The sequence below is a fragment of the Delphinus delphis genome, chromosome 7, assembly GCF_949987515.2.
Source record: "Delphinus delphis chromosome 7, mDelDel1.2, whole genome shotgun sequence".
Taxonomy (NCBI): domain Eukaryota; kingdom Metazoa; phylum Chordata; class Mammalia; order Artiodactyla; family Delphinidae; genus Delphinus; species Delphinus delphis.
The window spans coordinates 51,708,632-51,732,397 of record NC_082689.1 but is presented as its reverse complement, the minus strand read 5'-3'; the positions used below and the strand labels follow the sequence as shown (position 1 = coordinate 51,732,397).

The following is a 23,766-nucleotide window of genomic DNA, read 5'->3' as shown; positions in this document are numbered from 1 at the left end:
TATCCTGAGTAGGCTTATTATGCAATATTCTTCATCAATTAAAATTTACTACAAATTTACACTGTGTGTTAATGAAGCTACACAGAAATAAAACCAGAAGAACTGAGGGTGTGATTCACGATAACGTCAACCCTCCTCACCCCACCCCCGTGGGAAAAATAAGAGTCTCAAGGAAACAAAGGAATCTGGTCACCAAATTTTAAAAGCTGAAAAGAATTTTACTAATCTTCTTTATATGAACTTTAGCATTAGCAAATTTCTGTCTTCGTGGGCACAAACCTAAGCACCCTTCTTATTTTAGACAATGAATTTAAGCTTCTGGCTTCTCTAAATTCATCTAAAATCAGCAGTTAAGTGCTTAGTTTTGACCTAACCAGCAGGGGTCAGAGTCAGAACAAAAACCACCTAATGAAGGATTCCATGGAAAGACATCAAACATTTAAGTGAACAAAAATCAATTGCTGCTGAACTGCAGAGATAATGTTTAAATAGCCAACATCTCAATGAAGGCATCAAAACGTGTGCAGCCCCTTTAAAAATGACACCTAATAATTTTTAAAGTCTGAAAAAAGGTTGAAAGAGAAAATACTGATATTCTAATAAAAATAACACAATTAAAAGAAAACAAAATAATTGAATTATAATCCTGGAGCTGGCTGCAGTAAGTTATCGAAGCACAAAAACAAGCTTTAGATATTACAAGTAGCTTCCTAAATTGGACTCAAGAGCAAACTCAAGGTTATTTTGCTTCCTCAAGTATGATTTTTTTTAGAGGTGAAATTATATTCTGAAAATACTTACCTGTTACATCCGTCTTTATTCCCGCAATCTTCAACAGTGGTTCAACCTTCTCATAATAGACCTGAGTAGCTTCTTTTTTGTGGCTTTGAGGGTTAAGGACTATTTTTAATGACTTTGGTCTGTCTGAAAAACCTAAGAGGAAAATATAAAGACAAAAATTATAGTCTCTGTCGGCATTTTTTTTCTTTCCCTTTAAAACCATACACTAAGGCCAGTTAGAATGTTATACACCTATTTAATTACTGTTTGCTATTTTTATTTGAAATTCTTCCAAGAGTTTTCCTGAATATGGCATTATTTTAAAACATTTCACAGTTCCTAGCAGTGAAATAAGAATATCCCTCTTAAATAAGTCATGAGTTATAACAAAGCATTTAATTTATGAAGGAAGGTGTGAATGAAAGCGACTTCATGAATATTAGGCAATGATTAAGTATATTTACCAAATCACCGATAATATATCCGATGTTCGTTTAGCATTTGTTTCTGGGGAAAAAAGCAATGGACTATCACAGATTAGAAAGTCCACTTCCTCTCCTTGGATAAATGTGCTCATTATTGGAATTGGGCATTCCGGTAACCCCAGGGCTACCCAGGGCTGACCTGCTGATGAGCCCAGAGTGGAGTGGAGGATGCAAGGCCAGGTCAGGGCCAGCACCCAGAGCAATGCACGCTGGAAGCTAAAAAGAGGGTTTAGGTCGGAGTTCAAGCCTGAAAAGGGGCCAAGGGAGAAAGAACTCTTCCCTGGGGAATTGGGAAAGCAACGCCTCTCAGCGGGGGTTCGGGAATATAGTGCTGCCTCACAGTTGGGGCTGAGATTTGATACTACAATTTTCTGGGCTTGCAAGATGCTTAGCACTTAGAGCCCAGTTGGAGCAGGTGCAAAGCAAATTTTCCGTTGTTAGGAAGGGGCAGGAGAGGACAGAGGAGCCAGAAGAAAGCTGACGACTATTTCTTTCACGGTAAGCTCTTCTCACGGGGCCATGCTTCAAAGTTAGAAAAGCAGTTACTAGCATCCATTTTTAATGAAACCGTTACTAAAGCCAAAAGAAAAATGTCCATTACACCCACGTCAGTTTTTGTGCCTCAAGTAGAGACAATATTTTATTTCTTACCATATTTGAAATAATAAAAATTTTTCAACAACACATATTGTTTGAATTCAGGGAGTATCTTGGCTGAGGACCAGACGGGACGATGCTGAACTCCTTACCTCTTCTGTACTTGGCCCTGGGATCCCATTTTGGTGAGAGACTTCTGCCAGTCTCCTAATCACCCAGTCTTGCAACCTCAATTCCTTGTTTTTCTTTCAATTCCTACATTCAAATGAGTGCCCAGATTCGTGAGGTGATAACTATTTGCTTCCACGCCTCTGCCCTTCCTGGCTGTCTCACTCTGGCTCGGCGTTCTCCAGGACCACTCACGGGTACCTTGCAGCCCCCCCTTCCACCATATCCTCAGACATCACAGCTCCCAGCAGCCCTGCACTGGTCCAAAGCACCAGGGCTCATCACTGCCTGTGGGGCAAGCCTGACCCCCTGAAAATGACATCCAGAGCCTCCCCCAACCAACTCCAACCTATCCTCCTCTCTCTCACACATATTCAAGAAATACTTGTTGAGCATTTGCACTGAGAACTGGGAAGAGGTGGAAAGTGATTAACATGTGTTCATGCTTTACAGGGGGAAGACGTATCCACAAATAGAACCAGTACAAGACAGAACAGATTTGTTAACACGAAGGCACAAAGTGCCCTGGGAGTGGATGAGAGGAGGGTGGTTAATTCTTATTAGGGATCCAGAAAAGGCTTCCCAGAGAAGGGAGCATTTGAGCGGGACTGGGCTCATGCTGTTTTCACTACTTGCAATTCCCTCCTGCCTCACACTTCATCCTCCCCTTAGCGAAACAGCAGGGGTAGAGTCAGGGAGGAAATACCAAGCAGTGAGACCAGCACAGAAGATGCTCGAAGCAAACTAAGTGCAGAGGGTTTTCTGTTCCATTTCCACTTCCCCTTCACGATCCAGACCCACTGTATTACTTGCTGAATACCAGCTGCTAGGCCTTCCTCTGTTCAGACAGTTCACCGTTTCCACTCTGCCTCATCTCCAATCCTGTAAAAATCTGACCACTTTTTCAAAGCTCACCTCAAATACCACTTCCTCACTGAAGCCCTTCCTGACCAGCAGAAGTCACCTCTCTGGCTTCTTGCTCCCCGTGTTACTCTCTGTACCTCTAATATCGATTTTTTATATCATTTATACAGAAAACTCTGATAAAGGACTCAATGTCTCAGGACTCCCACTGGCCAAACCTGGGACAACACAAAATGGAATTAAGACAGTAACATATCATACATACTACAGTGACTTTTTAAAAAACCCAATTCCGGGAGTCAAACCAACACTAAATACACATATAAATAAAGGAGGAAAAGGAAAAACTTCATCTTAGAGTAACAATTAATAAATACGGGAAAATTACAGAGTTAGAAAATCACTATTTTCAACCATCATAATAATGATGGATTTAGGCAAGAATCAGCAATGGATGCTAAAACCATCGGTGACAGTCAGTTGGGGAACAAAATACTTACTTATTCTTAAACTCTGTCCTTCCCTGTTACTCTATTTACAGAAAGTAAAACGGAATATTTACAGTAGGGAAGTCGGGCAGACACGTCCTCAGTCAGGTGATCAAAGTAAACAACACTCTGAGTGTTGTTAACTCAAATTGACACAAACTGAGTGATACAAACTGACACATGTGCCTCATGTACGAGATACACAGCACTAAGGACACACAACTTCTGTGGGAGTCCTGCCCCAAGTGCATACATAATGTGGACCTAACAAGATGAAACACTCAGACAAACCCAAGTTGAGCGGCATTCTCAAATTACCTGCCTTAAACTTTTCAAAAATGTCAAGGCCACGAAAGACAAAGAAAAACTGAGGAGATTAAAGGAGACCAGATTAAAGGAGACTAAAGAGTGACAACTAAACGCAGTATGTGACTCTGGATCAGGTCAAAACAAAACTGCCATGAAGGGGGCGCAGTGGTTGAGAGCCCACCTGCCGATGCAGGGGACACGGGTTCGTGCCCTGGTCCGCAAAGATCCCACGTGCCGCGGAGCGGCTGGGCCCGTGAGCCATGGCCGCTGAGCCTGCGCGTCCGGAGCCTGTGCTCCTCAACGGGAGAGGCCACAACAGTGAGAGGCCCGCGTACCGCAAAAAAAAAAAAAAAACTGCCACGAAGGACAGCATTTGTGTCCTTCAACCAGGAAGGACGAAGCAGATTAATCTAGGGCTCACTTTTATTAAAACACGAAAAGGACCAGAAATTTGTTCTAAACTCCAGAGTCCAGACAAAAGATCTGTTTAGGTTTCCCTTACCTGGTAAATTTGTTGGAATATCCTCATTTCTCCAGCAGGGACAGACCCAGTAAGGAAGGTGTCTAGCCACCAAATTGCAGTCCCCAAATGCTGTCATACAAACCAACTTTTATTTCCCCCTTTTCTTATATCATGACTGTGGAGGAACAGACGTTTGTGGAAATGAGAAACAGTCATTCGGGGTTAGTGAGGATAAGCACATTGCAGTCGAAGGCTTGTAGACCTTAAACATATGTTTAAAAGTGCACGCTATACGTCCCACCCAATCTTTGTGACACAATCTTCTTAAAATGGCAGGAAAGGGGCTGAAATTATTTTTAAAGACTTTCTAAAAGGATTTAAGCAAAATAATTTTATTTTTAAGCCTCAGTTAACAACAACAGCAATGAAAACTAAATTAATCAGAAAGTCCCATTCCTTAGACATTCTGGTCAATCAAGGGGTTTTTAAATACAAGTCAACAAAGCCAATTTTTTTTTCTTTACCAGAGCACGTATTCATTTCCTCATTTCTCTTTTTCTTTTAGATGCATCTAATATGATGACTATGAAGATAGAGCCTAAGTATATATGAATTAGGTAGCAATTTGAAATCAATTTAGAGATCACGATGGAGACCTCTACCGAATAAAGTCAGATTTTTAAAATTTTCTTAATTAAGTGGAATAAAAAGACATAACTAACAAATCCCCATCCTTCTCTCCTTCCATGCTCCCTCCTCAAGCCTCCTCCTATTCCATTCAGTTTCTTGAACTCCTTTGTTCCCTCTACCACAGGGTCCTTGCACCTGCTCTCCCCACTAGCTGCCCACCTACACCCGCTGCCACCATAGCCACTTTGCCCAATTAACCCCCTCTTCTCTTTGTCTTGATCTCACATCAGTCATTGTTTCTAGGGAAAGCCTACCATGGCTTCCTTGGCTTTGTGACTTCAGCTAGGTCATTTCCCCCTTATCATTTGTTCTCACAAGTCCATATACTTCCCAATCTTGATTCTTACACTGCTGTTATTTTATATCTATTTATTAATTATTCTTCCATATTAGACTGGAAACTCTCTGGGTTTTTCTCCACATTCTATTTCCTTAGTGCAGGGCACATAATAGATGATCAAATACTTGATGAGTGAATAAAAGGGCAGTGTTAGCTTTAGGTCATCTAGATAACAATAACAGCCATTCATTTATTCACAAATAACTACATGCCTGTTATTTGCCAGGCAGGGCTCTAGAAGCTGAGGTTCTATCAGTGAACAAGAAAAGCCTCTGTCCTCATGAAGCTTCCATTCCAATGGTAGGAGACAGAAATAAACAAGAGAATTCAGAGCATGCTAAGTGGTACAAAGTTCTAAGGATAAAAGTGAAGCTCAGGACCTAAAGAAACTTAAAAGCTTTTGCACAGCAAAGGAAACCATAAACAAGACGAAAAGACAACCCTCAGAATGGGAGAAAATATTTGCAAATGAAGCAACTGACAAAGGATTAATGTCCAAAATTTACAAGCAGCTCATGCAGCTCAATAACAAACAAAAAAAAACAAACAACCCAATCCAAAAATGGGCAGAAGACCTAAATAGACATTTCTCCAAAGAAGATATACAGATTGCCAACAAACACATGAAAGAATGCTCAACATCATTAATCATTAGAGAAATGCAAATCAAAACTACAATGAGATATCATCTCACACCAGTCAGAATGGCCATCATCAAAAAATCTACAAACAATAAATGCTGGAGAGGGTGTGAAGAAAGGGAACCCTCTTGCACTGTTGGTGGGAATGTAAGTTGATACAGCCACTATGGAGAACAGTATGCAGGTGCCTTAAAAAACTAAAAATAGAACTACCATACGACCCAGCCATCCCACTACTGGGCATATACCCTGAGAAAACCATAATTCAAAAAGAGTCATGTACCACAATGTTCATTGCAGCTCTATTTACAATAGCCAGGACATGGAAGCAACCTAAGTGTCCATCGACAGATGAATGGATAAAGAAGATGTGGCACATATATACAATGGAATATTACTCAGCCATAAAAAGAAATGAAATTGAGTTATTTGTAGTGAGGTGGATGGACCTAGAGTCTGCCATACAGAGTGAAGTAATTCAGAAAGAGAAAAACAAATACTGTATGCTAATACATATATATGGAATCTAAAAAAAAAAAAAGTCATGAAGAACCTAGGGGCAGGACAGGAATAAAGACGCAGACCTACTAGAGAATGGACTTGAGGACACAGGGAGGGGGAAGGGTAAGCTGGGACAAAATGAAAGAGTGGCATGGACGTATATACACTACCAAATGTAAAACAGACATATTTTACATGGACATATATACACTACCAAATGTAAAACAGCTAGTGGGAAGCTTCTGCATAGCACAGGGAGATCAGTTCGGTGCTTTGTGACCACCTAGAGGGGCGGGATAGGGAGGGTGGGAGGGAGGGAGATGCAAGAGATATGGGGATATATGTATAGCTGATTCACTTTGTTATAAAGCAGAAACTAACACACCATATAGTTTATGGTGTATACAAAGCGATTATACTCCAATAAAGATGTTAAAAAAAAAAAAAGTGAAGCTCAGTTGTGGGAGAGCAGAAGGGCAAAGGTAGAAGAAATGACTTGCTGGCCAGGGAAGGTCAGATCACCCAGAGCTTTGTAGGCATTTACAAGGATTTTAGCTTTGGTTCTGAGTGAGAGAAGCAGCATGGAGAATTTTGAGCAGTGTTTACAGCAACATAGCCTTAGGTGTTAAAAGGATCACTTCAGCTGCCATATGGAAAGTAGACACGGTTAGGGTAAGGACTAACAAAGCAAAGAACACTGGCAACAGTCTAACACTGTGTGCTTAGATACAGTGCTTGAAGTGGACATTATAAGAAAAGTCAGATTCTAGATATATCTCCTCATGGAAGTATAATTGACATACACATTATACTAGTTTGGGGTGTACAATATAATGATTCAACATCTGTATCCATTGGGAAATAATCACCACAATAATTCTAGTTACCATCTGTCACCACAGAGTTACAAAAAAATTTTTTTCTTGTGATGAGAACTTCTAAGATTTACTTTCTTAGCAACTTTCGAATGTATTTTGAATATATTTAGATATATTTCGAAGGGAGAATGGATAAGATTTGTTTCCTATTTTGATATGGTATATGAAAGAGAACAAAGAGTAGTCACATGTGTGGCTGAAAAAGGGGAAAGTAAGGACATAAGAGGGCTAAGGACTAGTGAAAAGCGGCAAAAACAGTAAATTGTGGTCTCAGTGGGGCTGAAGGATTATAGGGGTTGGGAGAGTTGATCTGGTGAGCTAGGAAGACAGAAGGAAGTAGCCACATGGGGGGTAGGATGATTAAAATTGAGACAGAGAGTTATTGCTAGTGACAATAACAAGATCTGATGAACTTCCACATTCATCAGAATCACAAAAAGGAGCTTCTTAAAACAGAGATTTCTGGGCCCCAGCCCCAGAGTTCTGGACTCACTAGTCTGTGGTGGGGTCTGAGAATTTATATTTATAACTAATTCCCAGGTGACGCTGATGATGTTGGTCCAGGGGGCCACACTTGGAGAACTACTGTACTGGAAATATGATTATGGGAGAAAATGGGGAAAGTGAAATACCTGTCAAGATCTCTGAAGGAGAAGAGGTAAAAACTGAGAGAAATGTACAAAAAAACCACATAAAATTATGACAGCAGTAGTATTGGAGCGAGTGACAGTGAGGCAGGAGCTAGAGTCTTCAAGGACTGGCAGAAGGATGCAGCAGGCTGTACAGGACAGCAAGTAACGCTAGCAGGTGGTGTCTGATGGACTGAGCTTCAATGCTGAGGATTTTTAAGAGAGTACGCTGAGAAAATGGTCCCCAAATATCAGTGAGATGCAAGAAGACTTCAAGACATCAACAGCACCTCCAGCACCAGTTGTATGAAAGGAGAGGACTGCAGGGGACGCTATAAGCTCCTGGAAGAGCTGTGTCTCTCTACTAAAGCAAAAGGGGGATATTTGGAAAAGTGGTTGACAATATAGATTTCGCTAATGATGAATCGTTCGTTCCACAGGGCAAAAATAAAATGGTGTCTGGAGTTGAGGAGAGTAGGGGATGGTGTCAGGTTAGGCGGTACACAGAGAGGGCCTTAGAGGGATGAGAGTCTAGGTGATGAAGGGCCTCAGGCAGCAACACAGTGTGTGTAAAGAGCTAAAAATTGTGTGCAGCAGTTGGGATTGGAGAGTGGGGCAGTGATGAGTGGAGTTTTACCCCAAGCACAAAAAGCTCTATGGATTCTGTCTTCCCTCTGGTCAATATCCAAGTTAGGGAAGAAGCAAAGTTGCCCGGAACTACAGTTGCTCCAAAGCCCCTTTCCATCTGGTAACCATCCAGTGTTGGAGTCTGAACCCAGGTCTGTCTATGGCACTTGGTTACACTCTTCACCACGTGACCACATGCAAACATCTCTATATCTGAGAACCATATACACAATTATTTTCTGTACAAATTAAAATACACACATTGTACAGAATTCAAAAATCTCATTATTCAGCTCATTCCCTGGTATCTAGTTCCCTTCCTGAGGGGCAACCACTGGCATCATGTCAAGAATCATTCTCTGCATATACAAAAATGTAGGTATACGTTCTGTGACTTTTTACATAGATGGTAGCATCCCAACCCACTATTCTGTGCCTTGCTTTTCCTTTTACAATATTTTGGAGATAATTCCATATCACTACATAGAGTGCTACCTTACTTTATTTAAAGCTGCCTAGCTTTCTTCCTACAGATGAACCTCAATTTAATTAACGAGTTCCCTGGGGATGGGTATTTAGGTTGTTTCCAATCTTCCTTTACTGCAAATACAGCTGCAATGAGCGTCATTTTGCATCTATTTACATAAAACTGCAGGACAAACTTCTAGAAGTAGAAACACTGGGTCCAAGGGTATGTACAATTTAGAGTGCACATTCCCAAATCACTTGCCATAGAAATTTAGACTTGTGACTGAAAAAAAAAAGTAAATGCTAGAGTAAAAGTAACTGATCTTAAATCCTGGCTCCTCCATTTGCCAACTGTGTGACTTTGGGTTATTGTTTAACTTCTCTGTTCTTCAGTTTCCTCATCTGTAAAATGGGGATAATAAGAGTGCCTCTCACAAACTGTGATGATTAAATAAGTGTAAAGTACTTAGAAAAGTGCATGGCACATAGTAAGTACTCAGTTTACCTATTATTTTTACTACCAATTTACAAGGGTGTTTTCTTACACCCTTGTAAATTTTCAAAATTTTGATCTTTGACAATCTGAGGGGTGAAAAACCGCATATCACTCTAATTTCAATTTACATTTCTCTTATTATGAGAGAGGCTGAGAAACTTTGCAAATGTTTAAGAGCTACTTATATTTTTCCATGAACTGTCTGTTTATATCATTAGCCAATTCTTTCTTTGTACTGTTTGTCATGTTAATTGTAGCAGTGCTCCATACAGTATCAACCTTTTACTTGTGTGAGTTACAAATATTTTTCCCCGCGTGTCATTTAGTGCTTTTAATTTTATTTATGCTGTTTTCTCTATGTCAAACGTTTTCATTTTTATGTGCCTATGGTTGAATTTATCACTTCTTTTATGGTTTCTGGGTTTTGTGTCATATTTAAAAGCTCCCTTTGTGACAAAAAAAATCCCCTATATTTTTCTAATAATTTTATGGTCTCAATTTCATATTTTATTTAATACTATCTGAAATTTATTTTGATAGATGATACAAAATTGGGAGTTGACTTTACTTTTTTCCAGGTAGCTATCTATCTGTCCCAACATAACTCATGGCATAATCAGTCTTTCTCCTACAGATTTCAAATGCCACCCTTAGATACACTAAATTTCTGGATGTATTTGAATCTCTTCTTGAGTGTCTAGTCTGAGATCTATTGATTTATTCATATGCCAGTATCATAATGTCTTAAATATTATAGTTTCATAACATGACTTAGTAGCTGATAGAGTTCCTTACTACTTTTAAGAATTTCCATGTCTATTTTTACACATGATCCTTAAAATCAGTTTGTCTAGTGTGAAAAAATTCTCCTGGTATTTTATTCGGATTATGTTAAATATATATTATCTTAAGGGCTGTTAACACTTTTATGAGATTCAGTCTTTCTTTACAGAAACATGGTATGCTTTTCCATTTTAAGTCTCCTGTGTCCCTAAGTACCATGGTAAACATTTTTCAGATAAATGCTGAATAAGTCTAGGTTTTTCACCTTTTTTTGCTGCTGCTGTCAATATGTTTCTAACTCCATCTCCTGACTCTTGATGCCATATATCAAAACCATTAGATTTCTACACCTAGCACTTAATTTTCTCATTGTTCATCATAGATTTTCCCTTATTCTCTTGGATTTTCCAGTCTAATAGTTATTTCATCTTCAAATAATGGTAATTTCCTCTTTCCAACTGTCACACAAATTCATGTTCTTTTCTAGTCTACTTGCATTGGTGGGTTTCACCAGAAGAATGTGACCAACAGTGCTGATGAAGGATACTGTTGTCAGTTTCAAAATTTAATGGGACTCCCTCACATGTTTCTCCTATTATAGGCTTTAAAATGAGATATATATTTATCATGTTGATAACACAGCCATCTATTCTTATTTTATTAAGGGTTGTTTGACACTCATAAGTAAAATCAATCTATACTTTTCCTTCTTTGGACTTCATTGTCAGATGTTGGTATTAATTTCATGCAAGCTCTAGAAATAAAATCTGGGAGTTTTCCATATTTTCCTATGCTCCAGAATAATTTAAATAGTATTGAAGTTTTCCTGTTCCTTAAAGGTATGGTGCACACCCCTGTGAAAATATCAGAGTTGGTGCTTTTTTTAGGAGTAACCAAAAATTTCTGCTTCTTTGGTGATAACTGGTCTTTAACATTATCTATGTCTTCTGGAGTCAGTTTGGCCATTTTTATTTTCCTGGACAATGTGTTCATTCATTTCATCCTGCTCCTAAGAGGCAGCCCAGGTTGCCTGCTGGGTTCTAAATATCATCCTCCTATTGAGTAGTAGTAGCAACACTATTTCCCCCTGATAATCAGAACTGATCACCTTTGCCAGCAGAGCAACTTTCATTATTAATTTTTCACTTGCTGGTTCAGTGATATGGTTCAATAATGTGGCCAGGTAGTTTTCAAAGTCCAATTCAATTGAACCACTGTCATGTTCCTATATGAAAGTATTCTTTTAAACTAAAAGCTCTAAATCAGCAGAGTTCAAAGTTGTAGAGGCCGGAAGCAAAAATATTATGAGTGGGTCACAAAAGATGGAGATAAGAAATGACACTTCTACCTTAACTCATTCATTAGTCCATAGACCCATGTATTCTGTTTATGGAACTAAAAACTACTTTAATATCACAAGATTTAGTCTCCCAGGTGGAAGACAATATTATAAAATAGGAAAAATGGTAAGACTAGTGAATCCCATACTTGTCAGCCAACTGTTTCACTATTTTTGATGTGAATGAGTCCCTTGATCAAAAGCAGTATTGTATAGGATGCAAATTCACTGAACACGGCATTTAGTAGGGCCACCAATGGTAGTGTTGGCAGAAACATGGTGGACAGGAAATGCAAATCCATACCAGAAGTAAGCATTCATAGCAATGAGGCCAAGCCACTGACCTTTCACAAAGGAGAGGATTCAATGTATCAACCTGCTACCAAGTGGTGGACTGGTTGCCCTGGGATATGGGGTGTATCCAGGGCTCAAGGCTGATCTGCTCGCAGGCAGAGTACTCAGCAATGGTGGTAGTCAAATCAGCCTTGGTGAGCAGAAGTGCTTATTGCTAAATCCCTGTATTTTTCTCCTTCCTGCTTTAAGGCCACTTTGTTTATATGTTCATTGTGCAAGCCCTGGGTTTGCTCTGAAAAGATGCTGACAAACATCTATAGAATGGAGCATCTTACCTACCTGGTTATTTCCTGGTTATTTCTAGAGAATAAATTTTCTTTGGTGAGCATTTACATAAACACAAATCTCATATTCTGCTCTTATTCTGTGAAAGTCATCCATATACTTTTGCTTTATACATCTTTGCCACCAACCCTCCAAATTTTTACTTCCAACTATTTGGCCAAGCTCTTCGCCACTGTTCATGCATTGAGATACATCAATCCCCGTGGCCATTGCTCCTTAACAACTAGTATCAACTGTTTGAAGTTCTGACTACCAGAAGGATCTCCCTTCCCTACTATCTTTTAGGAACACCTTGAGTGGGGCTGTAATGCTTCAGGAGCTCACTTCTATTATACCATGCAGAGCTGTCTCTGAACTAGGCCCCATTTAGTTCCCTTAGGCAACTGGTTAGAGAAAATGTTTCATGAGGCCATATATGTGGGGTGACGGGGAAAAAAGCAATCAGCAACAGTTGTAGGCCACCAGCACATTTGATGCCCTAGAACCTTCTCCTCTAGCCCATTAATAATATTATCTGTATAAAACAGCTTTCTATTTAAAATAGCTAGAGTATTTTATGTTTTATATCAACTGAATTTTGATCAATACAAATGTTTAATAGACATTTCAAATTTAACATATTCAAAACTGAAATTCTGCTTTTCCCCACCAAACCTGGTCTGTCTACCCACCATCTTCCGCTTCTCACTAAATGACAACTTCATCCTTCCACTCACTCCAGTCAGAAACTTCACTTTACTTTGAACAACTACTTAAGCATCTACCCTGCCTTTCTAATATGCACTATACTCCTAGCTAACCAAACCGTACCAGTTACAGAAGCAACATCATTTTTTAAAAGAAGAATAGCACTCATTTAGGAAGAATGGTTGAATTAGAAAATCTCCATGATCTACCCCCAGTTAAATAATCAGTTCAGGCAAGGATAATCAATGCATGTTAAAACCGTTAGATGAAATATTTACTGAGGACTAGACATTCCCTCGGTCCCTGAGTACCACCCAACAAATTATCCGCTAGTTTCAAATAGAGACATTGCAATGGAGGGATCAAGCTTTTTCACCTCCTTGATTCAGGGATCAGTCTTAGCCTTGGGGAAGTCATCTTGGCCTCATTAACAGTAGGGAAGTCAGACATTCATTATGTACCACCTGAGATGATAAAAAAATGAGTACCCATAACACTTATGAAGTATCCTTGCCCAAAATTTATAACATAAATCTGATTAAGTCTTTAGATTGAAAATCCAGTTTATAGTAAATACAGAGAATAGAAGAACAAGTTAAATGATGCCCACAGGAAGCAATCAGATAGGGGCATAGCAGTACTGCTCAAAGTCTGTGGTCTCCATAATGACACCCCAGTATCACGCAGCAGCTCATTAGAAAGGCCCACACCAGATCCACTGAATCAAAATTTCTGGGAGTAAGGACCAATACTCTATATTTAAATGGGCTAAATGTTTCTTATGAACACTAAAATGTCTACAGGACAAATAATCCAGTCTCTTCCATAAGTCAGTGTCCGAGAGGATATAAAAGATGAGGAAGAGCTTGTTGTAGTGTTGTCGTTTAAATGCATTTAATTGACTGGACACTGATGGTTACAAATCAGCTATAAAAGACATTCTGGAAAACAGGGGGGAAATTTCAATGTGGACCAGGTATTAGATCATAATAAACAACTATTGTTCATTCATTTTATAGGATAATGATATTTTGTTATTTGTAAAATTTCTGTTCTTAGAGATGCATACTGAAATATTTCTGGGAAAAATATAATGATGTTTATAATTTACTTTAAAACACATTGACAGAATAAAATGTTTGAAGTCACTATGGAAGAATGTTAAGAACTATAGAATCTAGGTAACAGAAATACAGAAAATCTAAGAACATTATAATGGGCACCTTGATGTTTGATAATTTTTCATAATAGAGTAAAAAATATCTTGATGTCATCCTTGAATTTTTTTTTCAATATCCCCCGTATCCACTAAGTCAGTAAATCCAGTCATTTCTATCTTCAAAAACAAATGCAAAGACCAACCACTTCATACCATGTCTCCCGCTCCTACCCTGATTTAAGCCACCATCTCTTGCCCGGATTATACTAATTTCACTTAACTGGTCTCCTGCTGCACCCACTCACCCACTCGCAAAATCTACTCTCTACTTGGCAGCCAGAATATCCATTTTGAAAGTAAGTCACACCATGTCGCTCCTCTGCTTAAAACTCCCCAATGAGCCCCCATTCTTCTCAGAATAAAAGTAAAAAATCATACAAATCTTGCAAGATCCTTCATGGCTATTCCCAGCCACCTCTGTGACGTCATTTCCAATTATTTGGCTCCCTGTTGACTTTACTCTGCACGTTGACTCTACTCTGCACAAGCTTTCTTGCTCAAGCTTTTGCACTTACTGTTCCCTCTGCTTGGAACATTTCCGTATCCATATGGCTCCCTGTTACTTTCAGCTCTTTTCTAACACTTCACAGCCCATGAAGTCTCTTCCTTGACCACCTGTGTACATTTCACATCATAAATATATTTGACATTTTTTTCAATTCCCTCTTCTTATGAATTAAATACTTGTGTCCCGCCCCCAAATTTATATGTTGACATCCTAGTCCCCCAATGTGAGGTATTAGGAGTTTGGGCCTTTGGGAGGTAATTAGGTGATGAGGGTTGAGCCCTTATGAATGGGATTAGTGCTTTTATAAAGGAGACCCCAGAGGGCTCTAGCTTTCTTTCTGCCATGTGAAGACACAAGAAGAGGGCTCTCACCAGAACCTGACCATGCTGGCACCCTGAGCTCAGACTTCAAGCTTCCAGGACTGTGAGAAGTAAATTTCTGTTATTTATAAGCCACCCTTTCTATGGTACTTTGTTATACCATCCCAAACAGACTAAGACACTCCACTACCACTAGAACATAAGCTACTTGAGGTCAAAAACTTTGTGGTTCTGCTCTCTGCTATATTACTAGCCCCCAGAATAGTATGTGGCACACAATAGAAGCCATATGTGTGTGTGTGTGTGTGTGTGTGTGTATTCTTTTTAAAAATAAACCAAAAATTAAAGAAAAAATAAATTATAAAACTGTAATTCCGATTGCATTAAAGAAAACAAGAGATCAACATTTAAGCAAAAAGTCTTCCTTTTAAAATTGTTGTGATATAAAATAAGTCCAGAAACATAACCACTTACATTAATTCTTAAAGTAAAACAAAAAGACTAAGGCAAATACTTCACAAAGAACCAAAGATTTATCAACAGTAGGTTTTGCAATAGACATTTATATCCTTTGAAAGAAACATTTAGCATGAAAAATCAGACAACCTCTTATTGCTGCCTAGTTGAGCTTTTAAAAAATAATTCAATCACTAACTCATATTTACTTCCTATATATATACAAACTTATGACCAGTAGAAGAATTTTTTAAGAGCTGGGGAAATCTTTTCTAAATTAAATTTACAGCAACAATGAAAATAAATACTAACCCTTTTGCTCAGAATTTAAAATAAATCAGTTTGCCCTCCAAAAAAAAATCATCAGTTATTAAAAAATCAGAAAGTGGGCCAGAAAGAAACTGCCTTTACTGCACATGGTACTAGTTGGTTTTGAAAAACAACGTCAGTTGTCCCATCTTAGGCTTGGACTGGGAGTGCTGCCCTTCAGCCCCATCAGGGCACTTGTGTGCCATCATCTCACATGAATAAGGACAACGCAAAGAAGCAGGTAGCCAATAAGATGGCACCAGTGTGTAAAGATGATGACATACAGATGGCCAACAAACACATGAAAAGATGCTCAACATCACTAAATATTACAGAAATGCAAATTAAAATCACAATGAGATATCTATCACCTCACACCAGTCAGAATGGCCGTCATCGAAAGTCTACAAACGATAACAGCTGGAGAGGGCATGGAGAAAAGGGAACTCTCCTACGTGTGTGGTGGAATGTAAATTGATACAGACACTATCAATTTGCATTGAGGAAAACAGTATGAAGGTTCCTTAAAAAACTAAAAATAGAACTACCATATGATCCAGCAATCCCACTCCTAGCCATATATCGGGAGAAAACCACAATTCAAAAAAAACACATGCACCCCAATGTTCAAAGCAGCACTGTTTACAATAGCCAGGACATGGAAGCAACTTAAATGTCTCAAGAGAGGAATGGATAAAGAAGATGTGGTACATATATACAATGGAATATTACTCAGCCATAAAAATAAATGAAATTGGGTCATTTGTAGAGACATGGATGGACCTAGAGAGTGTCATCCAGAGTAAAGTAAGTCAGAAAGAGAAAAGCAAATATCGTATAAAAATGCATAAATGTGGAATCTAGAAAAATGGTATAGATGATCTATACCAAGACAAAATTCACCAGGTGAGACTGCCAAATAATCTAATAAACCTATCTTCCACAAAAAGAACTGTAACAGTTAAGAAAAGAATTTGGAGACTTTGAAAACTAGGTTAGGAAGGTAAAAAAGAGGAGGAAGTTCTCTAAGTTTTATGAAATTTATTTATTTATTGATAAATAAAGAAAAAGGAGACATTTTAATTTCATTTGTGGGAAAATAGACATGCATCCTAGATCTCTTGCCCAAACAATAAACATTCGCACGTACTATAGAAATATAGTTCACTGTAAAGATTTATGTAAATTACTAGCTACAAAGAACTCTAAGGAAGACATTTTTGGAATGAGATGATGTGAAGCATCAGGCAGTCACAACCTTGCTCTTCTCTCGTCCAATTATGACAAACTGTTTAATATGAAAGCTGTATAGAGACACATAAATCCCCTGAACTCTTTGAAAAAATGAATCTGAAAGTGATTTTATCATTCATTCATAATTCTACAATAGTATAAGCATCCCCCCAAAAGATAATCCAAGATTAAACTATAGATATGATTCAACATTAATATGCAGCTGACTTGGTTCTCGGTCTTTTGGTAGCCTCTCAATTCAGACTCTAGAGTATAGACCTTTTTAGCACACCAGTTTGCAGTGAACAAGCAATGTAAAACAGAATGGCCAACTGTTCCTCTGTTAGTAACAAATGTGCTAATATGTACTAGTTTAAACTTGATCTATCAGTGAGTCAATGAACCATGAAGGGTGGGGGTTAATCAGGGTGTTCTCCAAACAAAGGCTCATGAGAGCAGTGGGGACGCCACTCCCAGACTCACATCTGTGCTGTTTTGAGTGCAGCATGATGGAAATGGCATGGTGTTCATCAAAATTAAGAGCCCAGAACCTTGTCATAGTCTTGCATATAGTCACAACCATTTTACACAGAAAAGCAACCAAATTGTTGCAAATCAAAAATACATACACAGGAAATAAAGACCTCAGTTAGCCACAATTCTCAGGAACTATTAATATTAAACTATACCCAGTTAATGTGTAACAGTGATGGTAAAAACCTTTCACACATAAGATTTAACAACTTCCCAGCAGCACTCAGAGCTGGAAGTATTTTATATTACATGATATATATTTAAGTGCATCAATTTCACTTTATTATTAGCAAAAGCTAATTGATGCGCATCTTTACACATACCAATGAAAACAATCTAAATGCTATATAATCTACTTAAAGTAACAAACAAGCTCAATAACTTCTGAATGCACATGCAGCCCGCCAATGTGACATATCTCTATTTCTAAGAGCTGAAATGGACTGAGCAGCAATTAGTAGAAAGAATCACCTGCTGCCAGGAATAATCACCTCAATACTTCAGTATTTAAACAATAAGGGAGTTAAGACTATGTAGACAGAGCCAGGACAAACAGAAAGAAGAGAAAAAGAAAGAAAATTTAACAAAATATATTATCCATTTATTTTTACCAGATTTTTATAATAATCTTGATAAAATAAATTTTTATTTATTTTGTTCACTATATCACTTTCCCCAATACAAAACCCAGACTGAAAAGAAATACATGTTACTGGCTTCAGGAAAGTTTTTTATTCCCTTGCTCTGCTTAGAAGTTGACTACAGAATTAGTTAAAATAATTAGCATTTAAATATGACTAACTTTATGAAAATCCGATTTGATGAAATAATTGTACATTTAACCCTTCTAAAGCCATGAAATTATGAAAATATTAGAGAATAATTTAATAAACTTTAAAATTTTTTCATTGAATTATAACTGATATACAATTTTATTACTTTCATGTGTACAACATAGATATGCGACATTTGTATATACTGTAAAATATTCACTGCAATAAGTCTAGTTATCATATTCAACATACAGAGTTATAAAATATCACTGAATGTATTCTCCATGCTGTACATTATACCTGAAAGTTTGTACTTCCTGCTCCCCTATACTCATTTCACCTTACCCCTTATACCCCTCCCCTCTGGCAATCATCAATGTGTTCTCGGTACCTATGAGTCTGGGTTTTGTTTTATCTGATTTTTTAGATTCCACATATAAGTAAATCACATAGTATTTGTCTTACTAGGACTTATTTCGCTTAGCGTAATACCCTCAATATCCATCCATGTTTTCGCAAATGGCTAAATTTCATTCTGTTTTTATGACTGAGTAGTATTCTGTTGTATATATGTACCACATCTTCTTTAACCATTCATTCATCAGTGGACACAGGATCTTTCCAAATCTTAACTATTGTAAATAATGCCATAATAAACACAGGGGGGCATATACATTTTCAAATTACTGTTTTTGTTTTCTTTGGACAGATATCCAAAAGTGGAACTGCCGGATCACATCACAGTTCCATTCTCAATTTTTGAGGTACCTTCATATTGTTTTCCATAGTGGTTGCAACATTTACATTCCCACTAACAGTGCATGAGGGTTCCCTTTTCTCTACATCCTTGCCAACATTTTTTGTCTTTTTGATAATAGCGATTCTGATGGGTGTGAGGTGATTATCTCATTGTGGTTTTGATTTGCATTTTCCTGATTATTAATGATGCTGAGCATCTTTTCATATGTCTGTTGGCCATCTGTATGTTTTCTTTAAAAAAAAAGTCTATTCAGATACTCTGCCCATTTTTTAATCAGAGTGTTTGTTTTTTTGTTATAGTGTGAGTTCCTTATAAATATATTTTGGATATTAACCCTTTATTGGATATATGATTTGCAAATATCTTCTCCTATTCAGTAGGCTGCCTTTGTATTTGTTGACGGTTTCCTTCACTGTGCAGAAACTTTTTAGTTTAATGTAGTCCCATTTGCTATCTTTGTTTTTCTTGCCCTTGCCTTTGTATTCAGATCAAAAAAATATATATCGCTAGGACCAACGTCCATGAGCTTACTGCATATGTTTTCTTCTAGGATATTTATAGTTTCATGTCTTACATCCAAATCTTTATTCCATTTTGAGTAAATAGTTGTATATGGTATAAACAGTTGTCCAGTTTCATTGTTTTGCATGTAGCTGTCCAGATTTCCAAACACCATTTATTAAAGAGACTGTCCTTTCCCCATTGCATATTCTTGCCTCCTTTGTCATAAATTAATTGACCATATAATGCATAGGTTTATTTCTGGGCTCTCTATTCTGTTCCATTGATCTATGTGTCTGTTTTTATGCCAACAATAGACTGTTTTAATTACTATAGCTTTGTAGTATACCCTTCTAACCTGCAAAGTTTATGCTGAAAAATTTGCCGATAGCCTTATGGGGTTTCCCTTGTATGTTACCAGTTGTTTTCTTCTTGCTACTTTTAAGATTCTCTCTTAACTTTTGATATTTTACTTATAATGTGTCTTACTGTGGATCTCTTTAGGTTCATCTTATTTGTAACTCTTCAGGCTTCCTGGACCTTGATGCCTGTTTTCTTCCCTAGAATAGGAAAGTTTTCAGCCATATTTCTTCAAATAAGTTTTCTGCTCCTTTCTCTCTTCTCCTTCTAGGACCCCTATAATGCAAATGTTATTCTACTTGATGTTGGCCCAAAGGGGGCGTGTGTGTGTGTGTGTGTGTGTGTGTGTGTGTGTGTGTGTGTGTATACATGCTCTTTCTGGGTGAGTTTCATTGCTTTGTCTTCCAGCTTGCTGATCTTTTCTTATGCTTCATCCAGTCTGCTGTTGAACCTCTATATTTTTTCAGTTCAGATATTGTATTCTTTAATTCTGTCATTTCTATTTGGTACTTTCTTGTGGTATTTTCTTATGTTTTCTACCTCTTTATCGAAGTTCTCACTGTGTTTATCTATGCTTTTATTGAGTTCAGTGAGTATCTTTACAACCATTACTTTGAATTCCTTATCAGGTAGATTCCTGATATCTCCATTTCATTAAGATCTTTTTCTGAGGTTTTGTCTTATTCTTTCATTTCCTCATTTTTGCCTGACTCCTCTCTGTGTTTGTTTCTATGCATTAGGCAAAACAGCTACTTCTCCCAGTCTTGAAGGAGTGGCTTTTTGTAGGATAAAATCCCTGGGGCCCAGAAGTACAACTGCACCCCCACCGGCCACCAGAGACAGGTGCTCAAGGGGCATCCCCTGTGTGGGTTGCATGAGCTCAACAACTGTGGTGGAGAGAGTCCTGGCAGATTCCTGCCTCTCCAGTAGATGCTTTAAGATTAGTATTCACATGTGGTTTATGTACTTTTCAGACTGATGCTTTTGCATTGGAGTCCCTGAGTCTGCATGCAAGCCCTTCAAGAACAGGTTCTCCATTCCCTACAGCTCTGTGGTTCTCCTGGACATATTCCCCATTGTTTTCTAAGGCCAGATGTTTTGGTGGCCCATCTCTCCAGTGCTGTGCCCCGATGTGGGGCACAAACTGCTTGTTCCTCGGGGAAAAGTTCCATAGTTTTGAGATTCCTCCCAAATGTGGGTTGCTGTACCTGGGTTGGGATTTTGGCAAGACTGTCTCTGCCTCTTCTGTCTCAATGTAGCCCTTTTACCCTTTGTTGTGGAGCTGCTATTCATCTAGCTTTCAGGGTTTTATCAGAGAAAATTATTCCATATGTAGTTGTAGATTTTTTTTGTCCAGAAGAAGAGGCAAGTTCAAGATCTTCTTATGCCACCATCTTGAACTGCCTTCTCATGAACATTTTTTAATTCAATGATTTTATAAGTTAGAAGGCTTTTACAAAGTATCACCTCTGGATCACATATAAGTAAATAGGTATGACTTTTAAGAGAGTTTTTAGTTATCTGCAGGGCTCCAAAAAAAATCACACAGTCTTCAACACAGTCCTTGACTTACAATGGTTTGACTTATTATTTTTGTCTTTATGATGGTGTGACAGTGATATACATTCAAGAGAAACTGTACTTTGAGTTTTGAATTTTTATCTTTTCCCAGGCTACCAATACGTGGTAAAATATGCTCTCATGGGCTTCCCTGGTGGCGCAGTGGTTGAGAGTCCGCCTGCTTATGCAGGGGACACGGGTTCGTGCCCCGGTCCGGGAAGATCCCACATGCCGCGGAGCGGCTGGGCCCGTGAGCCATGGCTGCTGAGCCTGTGCGTCCGGAGCCTGTGCTCTGCAATGGGAGAGGCCACAACAGTGAGAGGCCCGCGTACCACAAAAAAAAAAAAAAAAAAAAATGCTGTTATAATGCTGGGCAGTAGCATGTCTCAGTCAGCCACATTGTTCACTAGGGTGAACAATGACACACTTACAACCATTCTGTTTTTTACCTTCTGTACAATATTAAACGAATTACGTGAATTATTCAACACTTTAACACCTTGTGTTAGATAATTTTGCCCGACTCTAGGCTAGTGTAAGTGTTCTGAGCATGTTTAAGGTAGGCTAGGCTAAGCTATGATGTTTAGTAAGATAGATGTATTAAATGCATTTTTGACTTAAAGATATTTTCAACTTGTGATGGATTTAGGACACACCCCCATCATAAATCCAGGAAGATCTGTATTCCAAGAACATATGTTCCATTATAAAATGAAGGTTCCTGAAAAAGTTTATGTGCTATAATATATGTTGCCAAAGAAAAACCTGAGCTGAACGGTAGTGGAAGTGGTAAAAACAGATTTTATTAAGAACTATTGCAATAGGAGGAAAGAGACCTCAGTACAGAACAAGTCTTATTTCACTATACAGCATGAGAAACTGGGAGTTTACATCCAAGGAGCAAGATAGGGGTCAGTGGATAGAAAATTACTAAGAGGAAATATCAGAGGTAATGGGTATTCTGGCTAAACCGACCTAACAGGATTCTTTGTTGAAGACAGGCCAGGATGATCAGATATTACCAGGAAGACGGCAGAGAATGAGAAACCTGATCAGTTACTGTGGGTGATCAGATATGGAGGGTGGGGGGTCCTAGATTAACTGACTTAGCAGGGTCTTGCTAAGAGTGGAATTTACGAGGAAGTGCACAGATGGGCCTAGGAAAAGGTTCAGGAACCTGATACTTACATAAAATTAGCCCTGCATTATAAATGATAATCATAATGTGTTTCCAAAAGCTTAACATTTCAGTATAAGAAAACTGAGAAAGAATTCTGAGGGATACTCTCCATCAAAATGATACTGCTTTGGGACTACCATTTTGGAACACTATAGCAGCTGCCTGAAACCGAATTTTGCTGCGCGAGTTCTGGCCCAAGATGTCAGTTCTTCCTAAGTTTATTTATAAATGTAATGTGCTCTCAATAAAAATATCAAATTTTTTCTAGATCTAGATAAGTTGATACTAAAATATATATATAAAATTAACTTTCAAACACAGGTAGGAAACACTGAAAAACAAAAAAAAGATCTAAGAGAGAAACTAGTCCCACCAAATCCTGAAACATACTATTTACAAAGCCTTTTTAAATAAACCACTGGCATATGAATAGACAGACCAACCAATGAAATAGAATAGAAAGCCCAGAAATAGACCTGAGTTCATATGGGAATTTAGTGTATGATAAAGGTGTTAACTCAAAACTCTGGGACAAAAATAGACTTTTTAGTAAATGGTATTGGTACAACTGAATAACTATTTAGAAAAAAGTTCCATTTTATACCACACAAAAATTAACCCCAAATAGATTAGAGATCTAAAATTAAACTATGCAAGTCCTAGAAGAAAATATTGATGATTTTCTCTATAACCTGTGTATAAAGAAAGGCTTCCTACTATGATTCAAATACCATATGCAATAAAGAAAAAGAATGGCAAATTTAGCTACATAAAAATTTTAAAATAAAAACTTTGAATCACAAAATCACTAGAAGAAAAAGTCAGGAGAAAAATATTTGCAACATATATAACAGCAAAGGGCTAATGTCCCTAATATATAAAGAACATTTACAAATTGAGGGGAAAAAAGACCAAAAGTATGATAGAAAAATGGGCAAATAATACTAACACAATTCACAAGATATTAAAATGGACATTAGACATATGAAAAGGCACTCAACTTTACTCATAATCAAAAAAAATGCAAATCAAGACTCTATTGACACAACATATCTCACCTATCACACTGGAAAATTTCCAAAGCATGAAAGTACAGTTTGTTGGTGAGGCTGTATGGAAACAGACACTTTCATACATTGCTGGTAAACATGAAAAATGGCACAAATCCTATGGAAGGGAAC

The 23,766-nt window shown here is 38.0% G+C and overlaps 1 protein-coding gene across 3 annotated transcripts in view; it reads right to left on the bottom strand.

Annotated features, from left to right (window-relative positions):
- Positions 1-23,766, bottom strand: part of CERKL (CERK like autophagy regulator) — a 147,323-nt gene that overhangs the window by 34,297 nt on the left and 89,260 nt on the right. For all 3 annotated transcript variants that reach the window (XM_060016492.1, XM_060016493.1, XM_060016494.1), the window contains one exon: positions 802-933. In XM_060016492.1, the coding sequence (XP_059872475.1) occupies positions 802-933 (132 nt within the window). The remainder of the gene's footprint in view (positions 1-801; positions 934-23,766) is intronic.